Here is a 15,878-nt window from a genome sequence, read left to right as displayed (position 1 = left end):
GAAAAAAAAAAACGAATTTCGTTGTACCTTAAAATTTTTAGTTCCTTTAGGCATGACTAAGAGTTGCGGCACTATTCGCACCAAGAAAATCTAAGCCTACTTTTCTTGGAATGTAAAATTGCATTAAAAGTGAGCTTAATGTGATGATTTAGCAATAATATTCAATTCAACTACTTATACAGTCTTCCATTCGCTTCAAAGAAAAATCTGATCTAGATCAAGTTAAGATATTGTCATCTAATTAATCAAAGATTATTTACCGATTAAGATTCATACTTAGCGAGTAAAGATCATCTCCAAATATAATTAATTATTAGTAATCTCAAGCGTCCTACTGGAATAAGTTGCCTTTTGACCTAACTGATGCTAATTAGTGGGATGTAGATTTAGTGGGATATAGATTGCGTGACGAAAAGGGAGGCAATGGCCCTGGATTATTGAGGCCCCAGAGGATTGGACCTCTTGGTTTGAGGCCTTCCGCATCGATCATCAATGTTTTTCACGTGGAAAACAAGTTTTTTTGCGTAGACTTTCCAGGAAAGCCCATCAAAGCATAGCTGAGTTCTTTGGCTTATAAATTCCCCGGTAGTTCGCAGGATCACTTCCATCGTCCAAACATCTCCTTCTTTGATCAAAGCCATTACTTTCACTCAAACCAATTGCAACCGCTAAGTCTGATTATATCTGACCTGTTTAGAGGATAATGGCTTCTTCCGTTCTCAGGACAGGTTTTCTTCCTCTGCTGCAGTCTTGGGATGGATGTAATTCGATTCCGAGCTTGCATAATTTTACTACTACTCATCACAGAGGTGACCGCAAGGTCTGTCTCTCCTCTCACAGTCCATGTCTCTGAATAGTCATGGGAGGAAAAGTGCAATGTTTTCATTGGTTTTCTGCTGCGAACCACTACGTATAACTGAATTTAGATTCACACTAGATTTTTTTTTTTTTTTACGAATTATTGCAGTGTCAGTGCAAGAGAGTAGCGGCTGCCCAGCTGAAAACAGGAAATGCGAGTGATGACAGAAACAACATGCTGAAAAGAGGGCAGCCAACAATACATAATGAACACTTCAACAGATACCTTAATTTCTCAGGAGAAAAGCCATCCACTCCAGTTCTTGATACCATAAACCATCCTATTCATATGAAGAATCTTTCCATCGAGGTATAAACTGTAAACAATAATTAAAATAAAATAATTTTTGATCCAATTGGTTACCCAGAAAATAATATAAATTTTCATTAAAACTATAGGAGCTTCGTAAGTTAGCTGATGAACTACGAGAAGAAGTAGTATACACGGTGTCAAAGACGGGTGGGCACCTGAGTTCAAGCCTGGGGGTGGTTGAGCTAACAGTGGCACTTCACCATGTATTCAATACTCCTGAGGATAAAATTATTTGGGATGTCGGGCATCAGGTACATAATTTCTTTCTTTTTCTATTCCTTAAATACAGCTCCATACATAAATGATCAATTAGTTAAGAAGTTTTGTTTGAATAAATTTCTTATTGAATTTTGTTGTTTGCAGGCCTACCCGCATAAGATTTTAACCGGGAGAAGATCAAGAATGCATACAATTCGACAAACATGGGGATTGGCAGGGTTTCCAAAGAGGGAGGAGAGCAAACATGATGCCTTTGGAGCTGGCCATAGTTCTACTAGCATTTCCGCTGGATTAGGTACATGGTCAGAGCTTTTGTCTCCGAGTGGTACTATTAAAGATGTGGTGGTGGTTAAAAATGGGAATAACTGATGAGTGGTTGTAATATGAATTAAACCCAAGAAATGATAAATAATTAAAACTGTCACAATCAATGCTCTTTTGACGCCAGGCCCGGACTCTTTTCTCATATCTGAACTATTAACACGTTTTTTGCTTTTCCTGGAAACGGGTTCCATTCATCTCCCACCTTTGCATAAACAAAATCAACAAAAAAACAAATCTTTTCATTGAAATATGCTAACTTAGGCTCTTTTATTGCTTTCCAGGGATGGCAGTTGGAAGAGATTTGTTGGGGAAGAACAATCATGTAATCGCAGTAATAGGTGATGGAGCCATGACTGCTGGAATGGCATATGAAGCAATGAACAACGCAGGTTATCTTGACACAAATCTTATCATCATCTTGAACGATAATAAGCAAGTCTCCTTGCCTACTGCCACGATCGATGGCCCTGCTCCTCCTGTTGGAGCTCTTAGTGAAGCTTTAACTAAGCTGCATTCAAGCAGGAAATTTCGTCAATTACGCGAAGCTGCAAAGGTGATTTGCTGAAATCAAAATTTGGCAACTTGGGAGCCTCATAATTTTCTGGAATATGACTTGGTTATGTAACTTTAGGCTTCAATAACTCTGCATAATGGGCTTATTAAGTTCTTTGACAAATCAACAGGGCATCACAAAGCAAATAGGGGGACAAACACATGAAATCGCTGCCAAACTTGATTCCTATATGAGAGGAATGGCCGGAGGTTCTGGGGCTAGCCTATTTGAAGAACTAGGACTATACTACATTGGTCCAGTGGATGGTCATAATGTAGAAGACCTTGTTGATGTCTTAAATAAAATTAAGTCGATGCCAGCCCCAGGACCTGTTCTCATTCATGCCATCACAGAGAAGGGAAAAGGCTATGCTCCTGCTGAGATGGCACCTGATAAAATGCATGGTACATTCAATTCAGACTGTCATGACAATGTTTTCTTCTTTTTTTTTCATAAAAGTCCAGTGTTTACAGAATTAGTCCTAACAGGGATTGTCTTGTTGTAGGCGTTGTCAAATTTGATCCCAAATCTGGAAAACAATTAAAGAGCAAGCCAGAAACGCTTGCATATACCCAATACTTTGCAGAGTCTTTAATAGCTGAAGCAGGGCAAGATGATAAAATTGTAGGAATTCATGCTGCGATGGGTGGAGGAACAGGACTTAATTTATTTCAAAAGCGGTTTCCAGATAGATGTTTTGATGTCGGTATAGCAGAACAACATGCTGTCACTTTTGCCGCTGGTTTAGCTTCTGAAGGCCTTAAACCTTTTTGTGCCATTTACTCTTCGTTTCTACAAAGAGGGTTTGATCAGGTAATTCAATCTCTCCCAACTTTAATTTAATCTTAAAGACTGGCATTTCGCAGCGTAGCTACATAAAACTTGAACAATACTAATGAACGAACTTTACCTTGGTTATTGCAGGTTGCTCATGATGTAGATCTTCAAAAGCTTCCAGTGAGATTTGCAATAGACAGGGCCGGCCTGGTGGGTGCAGATGGACCAACCCATTGCGGTGCCTTCGACACTACCTTTATGGCATGTTTGCCTAACATGGTGGTTATGGCCCCTTCAAATGAGACTGAGCTGATGCACATGGTGGCCACAGCAGCAGCCATTGATGATCGGCCTAGCTGCTTGAGGTACCCCAGAGGAAATGGCATTGGCTCCATTCTCCCACCAAACAACAAAGGAACACCTTTGGAGGTACTGATTTTATTTTACATGATCTTTTTAGTTGCGTTCCATCTGGTCATGCATAGCATCCGTTCAATTTTCATAACCGAAATTCTGAATATATTTCAGGTTGGTAAGGGAAGAGTACTAAGAGAGGGAAGCAGGGTAGCTATTTTGGGTTACGGAACAATAATGCAAAGTTGTATGAAAGCGGCAGAGCTCCTACAAGTGAATGGCATCTCACCAACAGTGGCCGATGCTCGATTTTGTAAACCTATTGATGAAGATTTACTAAGACAGCTAGCTCAGGAACATGAGATCTTGATCACTGCCGAAGAAGGATCTATTGGAGGGTTCAGCACTCATGTTTCCCATTTCCTTGGCTTGAACGGATTGCTAGATGGAAAGCTTAAGGTAACATATCCAAACAACTTTCCATTAATTTGAACTACAGCCTTGACATCCAATTGGGACTATTTGTTAAGCTAGTAATTGATCAGTTGAATATTTTGTATAATTTCTTAAATCTATCTATCTTGGTGCAGTGGAGGCCTATGATGCTCCCTGACAGATACATTGACCACGGATCTCAGAAGGATCAGATTGAAGAGGCAGGGCTCAGCTCAAAGCATATTGCAGCCACAGCTTTGTCACTGCTGGGGAAATGCAGGGAGGGCTTTCAACTGCTCAACCTGTGTTAGTCTTTATTTACCAAAACTCCTTTTAGCAACTGAAGTTCTCGCTGGTTTTAGATAGCAAGAATGTAATATAGGCATTCTAAATTGAATACATACTTTTAGCATATCACGATGGCAAAACCTGGTGTAATTGACCTTTTTTATCAATGTAATATATTTGGGGAATACCTGCAGGAACTTGTGTCATGGAAACTCGAAATAACTCAAACTAAGCAATTTGAAAATTGAAACTTGAAAAATGACTTAAAAAACTAAATATCTAAAACTCAAATTAACAAAGCAATGTGCACAATTTTATACTTGACATGGTATTTCATACTAGACATAAATGTGCACATGACCATTACGAAAATACCATGCTAAATAATAACAAAAATAAGGTGATTGCTTATTTAATTTCCAAAAATTTATAAAAATCAAAAACCTATAAGAGATATGATATAAACAGAATTTTCTTTTACCATTAATTTTTATTCAAAATCAACTAAAATAAAAGTTTAATAACAAAATTCAATGCAAGTATAATAATTAAACTCAACATTGAATTATAGTAAAGTAATAAATTTGATACATTTATGTCCATTTTTAGTTATACTTCTCTCATTGGAAACAAATAAAATAATGAAAACTTCTCAAAGTAGGCCATCCAAATGTGGAACTAAGTCTCCAATATCTTATTTGAGCTAATCAAGCTCTTTACTCTAATTTGCTTCGATCAAATCCAATTTTAACAGTAAAATGTTGCCTATTGTTATGATATCCAGCTCGGCATTTCCAAACTTTTGCTATAAAAATTGCAAAGAGTTAGAGTAGACGAATGTTTTTTTTTTTTTATATACATAAAGTAGAGAAATGTTTAAGTATTTAAAAGTCTTATATCTGATTACTACAAAAAAAAAATATTTCTAAAATTGTTAGTACTATTTATTATCATTGTATCATAGTTGAATTATCCTAATATGGGAGCAAATAACTATACTCCTCCAGATCTCATTCCACATGTCCTTTATTATGGATATAGGAGGTGCAAGAATAATTCGAAACCTTTTTTTTTTTTTGTTAGAAAACAAATGTAGTTGGGTTTGTTCTTAAAACAGAATGCTTTCACCCGCAGTAGAAACAGAGTGAGGGACCTGCATGAATAGTTGCTTTGCTTAACCGGGCAAGCAAGTGAATCAGTTTCACACTTGTGTACTTGACATGCGGGCTCGTCGGAACGACAGACTGACAGCAAAGCTTTTTCTTATGAGTAACTAGAAGGCCACTGTGCTTGGATCAAATAAAAGATTGTGTAATGATTTAAAGTTGTTGATGCCGAAGGAATGGTATATATATACATCAAATATGCTATAGTTTTGACTAAAAAGTGGATGGTCATTTCTTAGTTGTTTATAATCTCGTACATTCATTCTTACTTACTTAACAAATAGTTGTAATCAGAGTAGTTTTTATTACAAAAAATAAGTGCTAGAGCATAATGATTTTGTCAATGTATTGCCAGTATTACAGTTATATACAGAAGTTATGATTAACTCTGTTAACAAAAAAGTAAGCTATTTTTCATAATAAAACAATAATAAAGTAAGTTTAAAAAACTAAATTAATATATAAATTAGTTACATGCAAAAAAAATAAAGTGAGCAAAAATAAAAAAAAAATTTGCTCATATACGAAGAATTTCATGTATTTAATAGAATCTTAAAAAATATATAAGCAAAAGTCCCTTAAGATAGACAAAAAAAAAAAAAAACATGTTGTAAGCCTCATTGCCCATGCATTATGACATATTATAAGCAGTTAACTAGTAAGCCATAATTGTATGATTTTCATTCACACAAATAAGACTAAGAACACTTTTGCACAATATCTAAAGGTAGTAACTCCACCAAAAAAAAATCATCTTCTATGATTCATTGATTCCAACTTCGATGTCCCTACCCTTCTTTTTGTTCTAACATTTGCTTCGTTCTCATAACAAATTTTATAAAATAAACTCATCAAATGAAGCAAATCTCATTCTTCTTGACAAACAATTTTACATAGAACAACGATAACACATAGAATGTGTTTAACTCACGGAATATATTAGGATGAGAATAGAATAATCATTTTATGGTAATAGAATAAGAAAGAAATAATTATTACGTAGTTTGGTTCGTAAGAATGAAATAAGACATGAATTGTTATTATGACTTATTCTAATGTTTGGTTAACAAGAATAATTTTAGGAATAATCAAAAAATAAGTGACAAATGACAAAATTACCCTTTATTATAATATATAATTATTTTATTTTAATCTTTATTTTTATTTTTAAAATATTAAAAATTTATAATTAAAATTTTAAATATGAATTTTTTAGAATTTATAATTAAAATTTTAATTTAATCTTAAGTATAAAATATTAATTTTTAGCTTTTCTCTTTTTTTATTCTAGTATTTTCATTTTTTTTATCTTTTCTTTCTTTTCACCGATCAGCCACTAGAAATGTGGCTGACGTAATGGAGCTCTGATCTGGCGTTCTTCATGGCCAGATATGGTATAAGAATGCCAATTTAGCACTTCTTGTAGTTGGCATCGATGTCATTGCCGAATGTCATTGCCCTCCATTAAGGGACTTCAGAGAAAGAATGAGAAAAGGTAGAAGATGGGTAGAGAAAGAAAGAAAATGTGAAAAATGGAAAAAAAGATATGTTATATATGATGGTAATTTATAAATTTATTTAAGAGCAATTTTGTTTAATAAAATTTTTTATTTATTTTTTATTTTTGGAATAGCTATTATCGAGATCCGTCTTGATAATGGCTATTCAAGTTTATTCAGAAATGCCCATTCCAATGAAGCAAACTAGTTATTAAAGTGAGCTTGAGAATAGAGGGAGAATAATTATACTATTCCCTCCAACCAAACATGCTGATAGAAGTAGGAAACAGAACATTGATACCTTGGACGTGTGTTTTCCCCTTTTCCTCACAACCTTCATAAAACAGAATCTAAAAGCAATAGTACTACTCAATACATTACTCCTTAATTAATACTTTGTCTTTTAACAACTGTAGCTAATTCTTGGAATTGGTTGAATTTAAAGATGTCGTGCTCCTAAGATATTTGTGAAGGTGAAAAAAAAGTAAAACAAAGCATATTAAAGAAAAAATTATAAAGTCATATCATGGTCAAGGATGAAGTAAAAAATAAATGAATTTCAAACAATCATTTCTTGAAAGATTTGTGAAAGTTTGTAAAAACTAACCCAAATAGAAAAATAAAAAAATAAAAGAAATTTTTGGAGAGTCTAAAATTAAATGGGAAGATCATTAAGTACATGATTTAAGTAGCTAGAAGCATTGAAGATCAATTGAATAATTGACACTGATAAAAACGAGAGCAATATTTCGACTGATGTTTGATAAAGTTCGAAGCAATCCATAAGGCAATATGTTGAGTTTGTGGTTAATATTCCTGTGAGGTGGTCAATGGACAACCAAGTGAGTATTATGCTACATGAGTGTGTAAACATTCTAGTAGAATTGCAGTTATAAGCAAATGTCATGATTAAAGTGTCAAGTAGAGGTTGTCGCCTTTTTACAAAAAGGAGAGGGTTGTTTTGCGATTGCCAAGATCATGTCATGCAATTTGTTTTGTACAAAAGGTGAACAAAAAGCTTGTTCAGGATTAAGGAAAAATTATTTGTTTTGTAGCTCATCAATCTTGATGAGCAAGTTGAGAAAGAAATCAAAGGTATTTGACTACTCATACACCACATCAATGATGTCGAACAGTGCAAAAACTAATAATTATGAAACAATAAGTTTAGAAAAATTTATGTACAACCCATCTAAGAAATAATGAAGAAATAAGCTTACAAACAATTTAAACAATACATGAAGCGAAGCTAGATCTGCCCAAAAAATAAAAAGCATCCAAAGACTATATAAATAAATAGTAGAAAAATTATGATTGAAAGCCATAACAAACCAAATGGATAGAAAACAATATAAATAAAAAAGATAAGAATTAAATCTAATGTTTGCATGTTGTAAGAAAACCAAGAAAGTGAAAAAATATCAAATAAAAGATGTAACTAAATGAAAGAATAATTAACAAACAATAAATCGTCAGTTTACTATTAGTTGCAGGCAAATCTTAAGCTATAAATGAAACAGCCAAGCACACAACTCCTGAAAAGAATAAGACAGCATTAGGCAATAATGAATAACTAAATCGAATTAGTTGTCATAAATAGATCACATTTCGTAGGAAAGAACTGACACCCTAAGCATTCAAGAAGTGTTCTAATTTAATGGATAGTATTTAGAGTCCTAATTTGTTGTTGGTTCACTTTCTTTTTGATAGCTCTGTGATTATTTAAATTTGGAATAAGCACACCTATCTGATCGAGCAAATTATGGGTCAGGAAAGGATCTATTAACAATCATAATATATATTAGAACACTTATTGTACTACCTAGCTTGATCTCTAAATTTATAACTTAAATGTAAACATTTGCACCTAATGAAAAGTGACCCGAGCACAAACAGAAGAAGATAAAAATGGTGTCCAATGAAATAGGTTTAAGGCAAAGTAACCAAGAGGAGGGTGAATTGGTTATCAAGTGAAAGTTCCTTCTTTAAAACAGAAGAGTGAGAACATTTTTAAAAAAATTGTAGCGGAAACAAAAACAGAGTATGAGTTGAAAGTAAATGTGCAAAACATCAAAATGTATTTAGCTAGATTTTTATAGAGGTTTAGCCTTTATTGCCTGTGATAATTTTATTTTATAGAATTATTTTAGTCCACTTTTGTTAGTAAATATTAGCTAAGTCTTCAATTTTTAATTATAATTTATTTATATTTAGTTGTTTTTATAATTAGTTTTTTTTAAGTGAGTTATTTTAATTTTATGTTATTCTTTTTAATTTGGTTATTATTTATTAGTTTTTATATTTTTTGTAAGAACTAAAAGATATTGGGCTTAATTTTGGAAAGTAAGATGTTGAAAGATCCGAAAGTCTGCTTGCATATACTTTAGTTTTTTGGCCATAACTTGAGTTACAGAACTCCAAATGATGTTATTCTTAGACCATTGGAAAGATAAGAGACAGAGCTACAACTTTTATGAAGATCACTTTACCCAGTTCTGCACCGAAGATAAAGAAAATCGTGTCAGAAAATGGCTGGACGTATTGTTCTTGGGAATGGAAATTTGTAAAGATTGACAATTGATTTTTGGACCTCTCATTACACTTTTAAGCCCAATTAAACCCTAGGTCAACTTAAGGAACTTTAGGTTAAGTTTATTAGTATAAATAAGATATGTTTAACAACATTAGAGAAGAAACTTTTGGGAGATTCAAGAAGCTAGAAGTGGAGACTGAAACTTGGAGATCAAGGCAGCAAATATTTATTTTGTTTTCTTCCTTGGCTTTTATTGTTCATGTTACTCTCAATGGTTGAATTATATACAATGTTATTTGTTTTTTCAATTATGATTAGCTAATTTTCTTTTTCTAGGATTACAATTGAACTCACATGTAATCTAAATTTTTTATCTCTTTCTTACTTATCTTTAATGGGAATTGAATTGTTTATTCCAATTTGTTCTTAGTGATTTTAATTGTTTGGTCACCAATTAAATTGATTTAGGAAACTAAGTAAACTTGGGAAAGGGAGTTTAGAGTAGATTAAAATTAGGATATCATATAATCATATTAATTGATTTGCGTATAGGATATGGATATACCTATAGGCCATATGTAGCTGGATTAGAGCCTGAACTTAATGAGTCTGTTTTAATTTCAATTCACATAGGGATATAGTATTTTGGTTAAAATAGATATTTTTATAAGATGAGTCGGGAGACCTTTATAAATAATTTAGGAATCTAGGTTAACAATTCAACCCATTAAAATAAGTTAAGGAAGAGAGGTAAGATTTAGATGAAGTGTGAGGAATATTGTAATCCTAGGCTTGTTTGATTTGATATTTTCTTAAGTTATTATTATTTTGATTTTTCTTGTTGGTTAAAGTTTTAGTTAATTAGTTTTAGTTAATCAATTAATTTTGAGTGTTTGGATAAGATTAAATTGTTCTAAGTTTAGTACTTAGTAAAATTTTAGATTAATTTCCTGTGGGATTGATACTCTGCTTACTTATATACTATCTATTCGATACGTACACTTGCGTAGTAGAATTTTAACTGATAAGTTTTTGGCGCCGTTGCCGGGGAATTGTTTATAGAATCTTTACTAATAATAATACCAAGCAATTTAGTCTTACTTTAAATTTTATTTTTCTTATTTTAATATTAGATTTTGTTTGTTTGCAGATATTTTTGGTCGTTGTATGCAAAGAATAAACAACTTGAATCTTGTTTCTTTTGATCCTGAGATAGAAAGAACTTTCAAAAGACGTCGAAGGGAGAATTTACAAGTTGCAACTTTAAGTCAAACAATGGCTAAGGATAACAATAACAATGGCTATAATGCCATTAATCTGGTTCCCGATGCAAATAGAGCACTGCAAGATTATGTTGTTCCTCTTTTGCAAGGTTTGCACCAAAGCATTAGGAGACCTTCCATCAATGCAAATAATTTTGAAATTAAACCAGCTTACATTCAGATGATTCAGTCTTCAATCTAGTTTGGTGGGTTACCCAGTGATGATTCTAATTCTCATTTAGTAAATTTTCTGAAGATTTACGATACCTTTAAATACAATGAAGTAACTGATGATGCTATTAGATTGAGACTGTTTCCTTTTTCTTTGAGGGATAAAGCAAAGAGCTGGCTTAATTCATTACCCAATGGTCTATCACTACATGGAAAAACTTGGCACAAAAGTTTCTAGAAAATTTTTTTCCACCTGCCAAGACTGCAAAGATGAAGAACGATATCACCTCATTCACACAATTTGATGGTGAGTCCTTGTATGAAGCCTGGGTGAGGTTTAAAGAACTACTGAGAAGATGTCCACATCATGGGATTCTTGATTGGTTGCAAGTTCAGACATTCTACAAAGGGCTAGTTGGGTCAATTAAAACCACAATTGATGCTGCTACTAGTGGGGCATTAATGAGTAAGAATGCTGCAGATGCTTATAATTTGTTGGAAAATATGGCTTCAAATAATTATCAATGGCCTTCAGAAAGATTGGGTTTGAGAAAAGCTGTTGGAGCTTATGAAATTGATGCACTTGGCACCTTAACTACTAAAGTAGCTGCAGAAGTGGCTGTATTATCTAAAAAGTTTGACACACTGGGAGTTCATGTTGGTAAAAATTCATTTGTAGTCTATGAGATGTGTGGAGATAGTCATTCAAGTGATCAATGTTCATACAATTCTGAATCAGTTCAGTTTGTGGGGAACTTCAATAGACAGTAGAATAACCCATATTCCAATACTTATAATCCTGGTTGGAGAAACCACCCCAACTTTTCATGGAACAACAATGCAGGGCCTCCGAATCCAAAACCCATCATGCTTCCTAGTTTTCAACAACAAGCTAGACCACAAATTCCTGAAAAGAAGTCCTAATTGGAAAACTTCTCTTGCAATATATGTCCAAGATTGATGCTTTAATTCAAAGCTATGAAGCCTCCTTGAGAAATCTTGAGATCCAAGTGGGATAACTCGCAAACTCCATCAACAATAGACCTCAAGGTGCCTTACCAAGTGATGCACAAGTCAATCTCATAGGTAAGGAACATTGTAATGCAGTTACACTTAAGAGTGGAAAAGACGTTGAAGGGGTGAAGGAAAAATCAATTGAATCTTCAAAGGAGCATGTAGATGATGACAAGGCAATTGTTGAGAAAGAAGTTGAAGTGGAAAATACAGATAATGGGCAAGCTAAAAATCAAGGGGATTTTCAAGTAACTTATCCTCCACCACCATTCCCACAAAGGTTGAGAAGGTAAAGGCTTGATAAACAGTTTGAGAAATTTCTCAATGTCTTCAAGAAGCTCCACATAAACATCCCTTTTGCTAAAGCTTAGGAAAACATGCCAAGTTATGTTAAATTCTTGAAAGACATCTTAACTAAGAAGAGGAAATTGGAAGATTTTGAAATAGTGGCACTTACTGAGGAGTGCAGCGCAATAATTCAGAGCAAGCTTCCATCAAAACTTAAGGATCCAGGGAGTTTTTCTATCCCTTGTACTATTGGTAGATTTAAATTTACTAAAGCTTTATGTGATTTGGGTGCAAGTGTCTCAATCATGCCTTTGTCAATTATTGAGAAACTTGGACTTAACGAAATACAACCTACCGCAGTTTCTTTGCAATCAGTAGATAGAACAATCAATTACCTTGTTGGGATTATCGATGATCTATTGGTTAAAGTTGGACATCTCTACATTCCGGTGGACTTCATTATGCTTGAGATGGAAGAAGATCTGGAAATTCCTTTAATCTTGGGACGATCATTCTTGGCTACTGTAGGTGCAATCATTGATATGAAGGAAGGCAAGATAACTTTTAAAGTTGGAGAAGAGGTAGTTGAGTTTAATATTTTCAATGCACATAAACATCCTAGCTCTACAAATTGTTGCTATAGAGTGGAGTTAATTGATGAAAGAAAAGGTGAACCTATTTCTCCACCTACAATTGCGGAAGCACTAATCTTTGAGTTTAAGCCACCACCTTCTCCTGTGAGCCCCAAGCAGTCACCGACGAAGCATCCTCCACCACCATCTAATTATCCTTTCAAGATTGGACAACAAGTAATGATACTTTCTCGATCATACTTCAAGCTTTTTCCATGGAAATGTAAAGAAAGATGGCGGGGTCCTTTCAAAGTAGTCAAAGCTTATCCTTGTGGAACAATTGAGATTCATAGTAAGGATACGGAGCACATTCATGGTTAATGGGCTGAGCCTTGGACCATATTTCGAGGATAACGAACTGAAAAAAATGGGTACTATAGTCTAGCTAGTGACATAAACGAGTGTTTCTTGGGAGGCAACCCAAGTTCTTAAACTTTACTTATTTTAGCCTTTATTTTATTTAATTTTTTTAGTTGCAATTTATTTCTTTTAAACTAATTTTTTTATGTTTCCTTTTTGCAAGTAATTGGTTAAAAAATTCAAAAAAGAAAAAAAATTAAAAAAAAATCAGAGCCATAGCCCTCAAAGTAGGAGCCACAGCCTTGAAATGAGGCTACCACGTGGCGTTAAGTTAGGGCCTAGTCCTAACCCTTTAAAAACCCTCCATTTTTTTTCTTTTCTTTTTCTTCTTTCATTCTTCTTTTTCTTCTCCAACCGCCAACCCCACTCCCATTCTTCCTCTTTCTGCCAATCTCTTGCTTTTCTCTCTCTTTTTCACTCCAACTTTTTACACATTATTTCTACTTGGATTTTTTTATTTTTCCTTTGAAATCTTGCACTCATTGCACTCTTAGGGTAAGTACTCCTCTAAACACTTGGTTTTCAATTAGTTTGTGTAAAGAAAGGATGACGTTGGTGTTAATGGCAAATTTTATAATTTTTGCACGTTGAATGAGTCCATTTTGCATGTTTGTTAATGGGTTTTTCATACTTCCTCATGATTAATGATTAGAATGTCGAAAATTTTGAAGATTAGTGCCAATTTCTTGTTACCCATATAATGGATTTACGGACTTTTTGTTTGCTGCATATATAATTGATGATTGCTTTGTTGCTGAGAGTAGATGATGGGTGGTGACGATGCGGAGGACATGTAGATTGCAGCTTCGAAGTTTGGGGGAGTATCTTTGTCCTTTTTCTTTTATTTTCTTTTATCACATTGAGGACAATGTTTGTTCCAAGTTTGGGGGAGCGGTTTAAAATTTTGTTAGTTTATTTACTTTTTGTTAGTTAGCTTTATTTTAAGATATGTTTTGCATATTTATGTTTTGCATGTTTTATTGGGTTTCAAAAAAAAATTTGAGATAGTTGCACCTCATTCATGATTGTCTCAATCCTAAGATGATATTTTACTTATCTTTTGATTCTTAGCTTTTGGGAAGTATATAATTATGATTTAATTTTATGTGATATTCTTGTGTTAGCTTTATTTTAGAATGTGACTTCTAATAATTTGAGCACTATACTCTTTTACTTAGAATTTTTGTGTGATCTCGAGAAATTTTACGTTGATGAAAAAGTATAGTGAAGTCAAGAATTCTAGAATTTGTTTGTTTTTCTCTCAAGTCGAAATTTTAGATAACTCTTAGGATAGGAAGTGATTTAGGTCATCTTTGGATCGTTTGAGCCTTTTTGAACCTACCTTGTTATATTTATCCTTAGTCACCCTTTTTAAGCCTAATTTACCTTTTCTTTGTAATTACACAATTATGGTAGCCTTGGCCTGTCTATTTAAATCCAGCGATTTGAACCTTTCACCCTCTAAGTATTTTAATCTTTCTAAGAAATTATTTGAGCCTAAGAATAAATTGAGGGAGAAAGGTGAAAAAAAAAAGTGATGGTTGTTAGGAAAATGACCCTAGTTTATAATTGTCAAAAATAAGTTTGGGGGTTGAAAAAAAAAGAGAAAAGAAAAGAAAAAAAAATAAAGTGTGTTGTACAAAGGAAAGTTTACTTCAAGTTTGGGGGTGCTATTAAAAAAAAATTGAGCTCTTTATATGTCCAAGATTGATTAAGTGCTTAGGGTGAATTTGAGCCTAAATATATATTTTATCATACCTTGACCCTAGCCTTACATTACAAGCTTGATAAAGACCTATTGATCCTTGAATAAGTGTTAATCTACATTAGTGGAGAGAGAGATGAAAAGCAAACTTATGGGATCCTAGTACTAATCTATGCTTAGATTTAGCATAAACTAATCTAAATTGCATGATATTCTTTGTAAGAGAGCATTCACACACACACGAGAAGTCCATTCGAAAAGTAAGTTTTCACTTGAATTGATGCATGAATTTAAGGATTAGCTGTATGTTACCTTAAGTTGGAATTTGAGTTTATTTCTGAGGAAAATTAAGAAATCATGATTTGGTACTTCCATCTCTTGTTCAAAGATTTTTATGTTCAGTTTTCTTTTTGTGATTTTCTTTTGCTCGAGGACTAGCAAAATCTTAAGTTTGGGGGTGTGATAAATTTATTTTATAGAATTATTTTAGTCCACTTTTGTTAGTAAGTATTAGCTAAGTCCTCAATTTTTAATTATAATTTATTTATTTATAGTTGTTTTTATAATTAGTTTATTTTAAGTGAGTTATTTTAATTTTATGTTATTCTTTTTAATTAGGTTATTATTTATTAGTTTTTATATTTTTTGTAAGAACTAAAAGATATTGGGCTTAATTTTGAAAAGTGAGATGTTGAAAGACTCGAAAGTCTACTTGCATATGCTTCCGTGTTTTGGTCATAACTTGAGCTACAGAACTGCAAATAATACAATTCTTAGACCATTGGAAAGCTAAGAGATGGAGCTACAACTTTCATCAAGATTACTTTATCCAGTTCTGCTTTGAAGATAGAGAAATTGGTGTCAGAAAATAACTTGATGTACTGTGCCAGGAATGCAAATTTGTAAAGATTGACAATTGATTTTTGGACCTCTCATTACACTTTTAAGCCTAATTAAACCCTAGGTCAACCTAAGGAACTTTAGGTTAAGTTTATTAGTATAAATAGGATATGTTTAATGTCAAGCCCTACTCCATTATATACGCATCATAACATCCATATACTTGATGACACATCTGCATGTTAGAATACCTTAGAAATAGTTAAATAATTGGTATCGTAACTAGT

The 15,878-nt window shown here is 33.2% G+C and overlaps 1 protein-coding gene and 1 non-coding gene across 3 annotated transcripts; one reads left to right on the top strand and one right to left on the bottom strand.

The window, feature by feature from the left end:
• The first annotated feature begins 588 nt into the window (after positions 1–588).
• Positions 589–4,306, top strand: LOC18589187 (1-deoxy-D-xylulose-5-phosphate synthase 2, chloroplastic-like). Of its 2 annotated transcripts, XM_018126444.2 has the most exons (10): positions 591–820; positions 968–1,168; positions 1,258–1,422; positions 1,535–1,685; positions 1,996–2,267; positions 2,398–2,671; positions 2,773–3,080; positions 3,192–3,473; positions 3,573–3,857; positions 3,989–4,306. In XM_018126444.2, the coding sequence occupies exons 1-10, from the start codon at positions 704–706 to the stop codon at positions 4,142–4,144; spliced, it is 2,211 nt and encodes a 736-aa protein (XP_017981933.2). In that variant the 5' UTR covers positions 591–703; the 3' UTR covers positions 4,145–4,306. The 2 variants fall into 2 exon arrangements, with proteins under 2 accessions (XP_088666069.1, XP_017981933.2); XM_088809943.1 differs by having other exon boundaries at positions 589–820; positions 3,192–3,857.
• A 6,713-nt stretch (positions 4,307–11,019) lies between these two features.
• LOC148760717 (small nucleolar RNA R71) lies at positions 11,020–11,126 on the bottom strand. The gene has a single exon (XR_016028763.1). It is a non-coding gene; the product is annotated as a small nucleolar RNA R71 (small nucleolar RNA).
• Between the last annotated feature and the right edge of the window lie 4,752 nt (positions 11,127–15,878).

Source organism: Theobroma cacao, chromosome 9 (genome assembly GCF_053813885.1).
Source record: "Theobroma cacao isolate CCN51 chromosome 9, ASM5381388v1, whole genome shotgun sequence".
In the NCBI taxonomy this organism is placed as follows: domain Eukaryota; kingdom Viridiplantae; phylum Streptophyta; class Magnoliopsida; order Malvales; family Malvaceae; genus Theobroma; species Theobroma cacao.
This window is presented reverse-complemented; position numbering and strand designations above follow the sequence as displayed.

Excerpts from the sequence above, each read along its gene's own strand:
- LOC18589187 (XM_088809943.1), top strand. The coding sequence starts at position 704 with ATGGCTTCTTCCGTTCTCAGGACAGGTTTTCTTCCTCTGCTGCAGTCT. Across the intron at positions 2,672-2,772 it reads GGCACCTGATAAAATGCATG|GCGTTGTCAAATTTGATCCC; the intron begins GTACATTCAATT and ends GTCTTGTTGTAG. Across the intron at positions 3,858-3,988 it reads TGCTAGATGGAAAGCTTAAG|TGGAGGCCTATGATGCTCCC; the intron begins GTAACATATCCA and ends ATCTTGGTGCAG.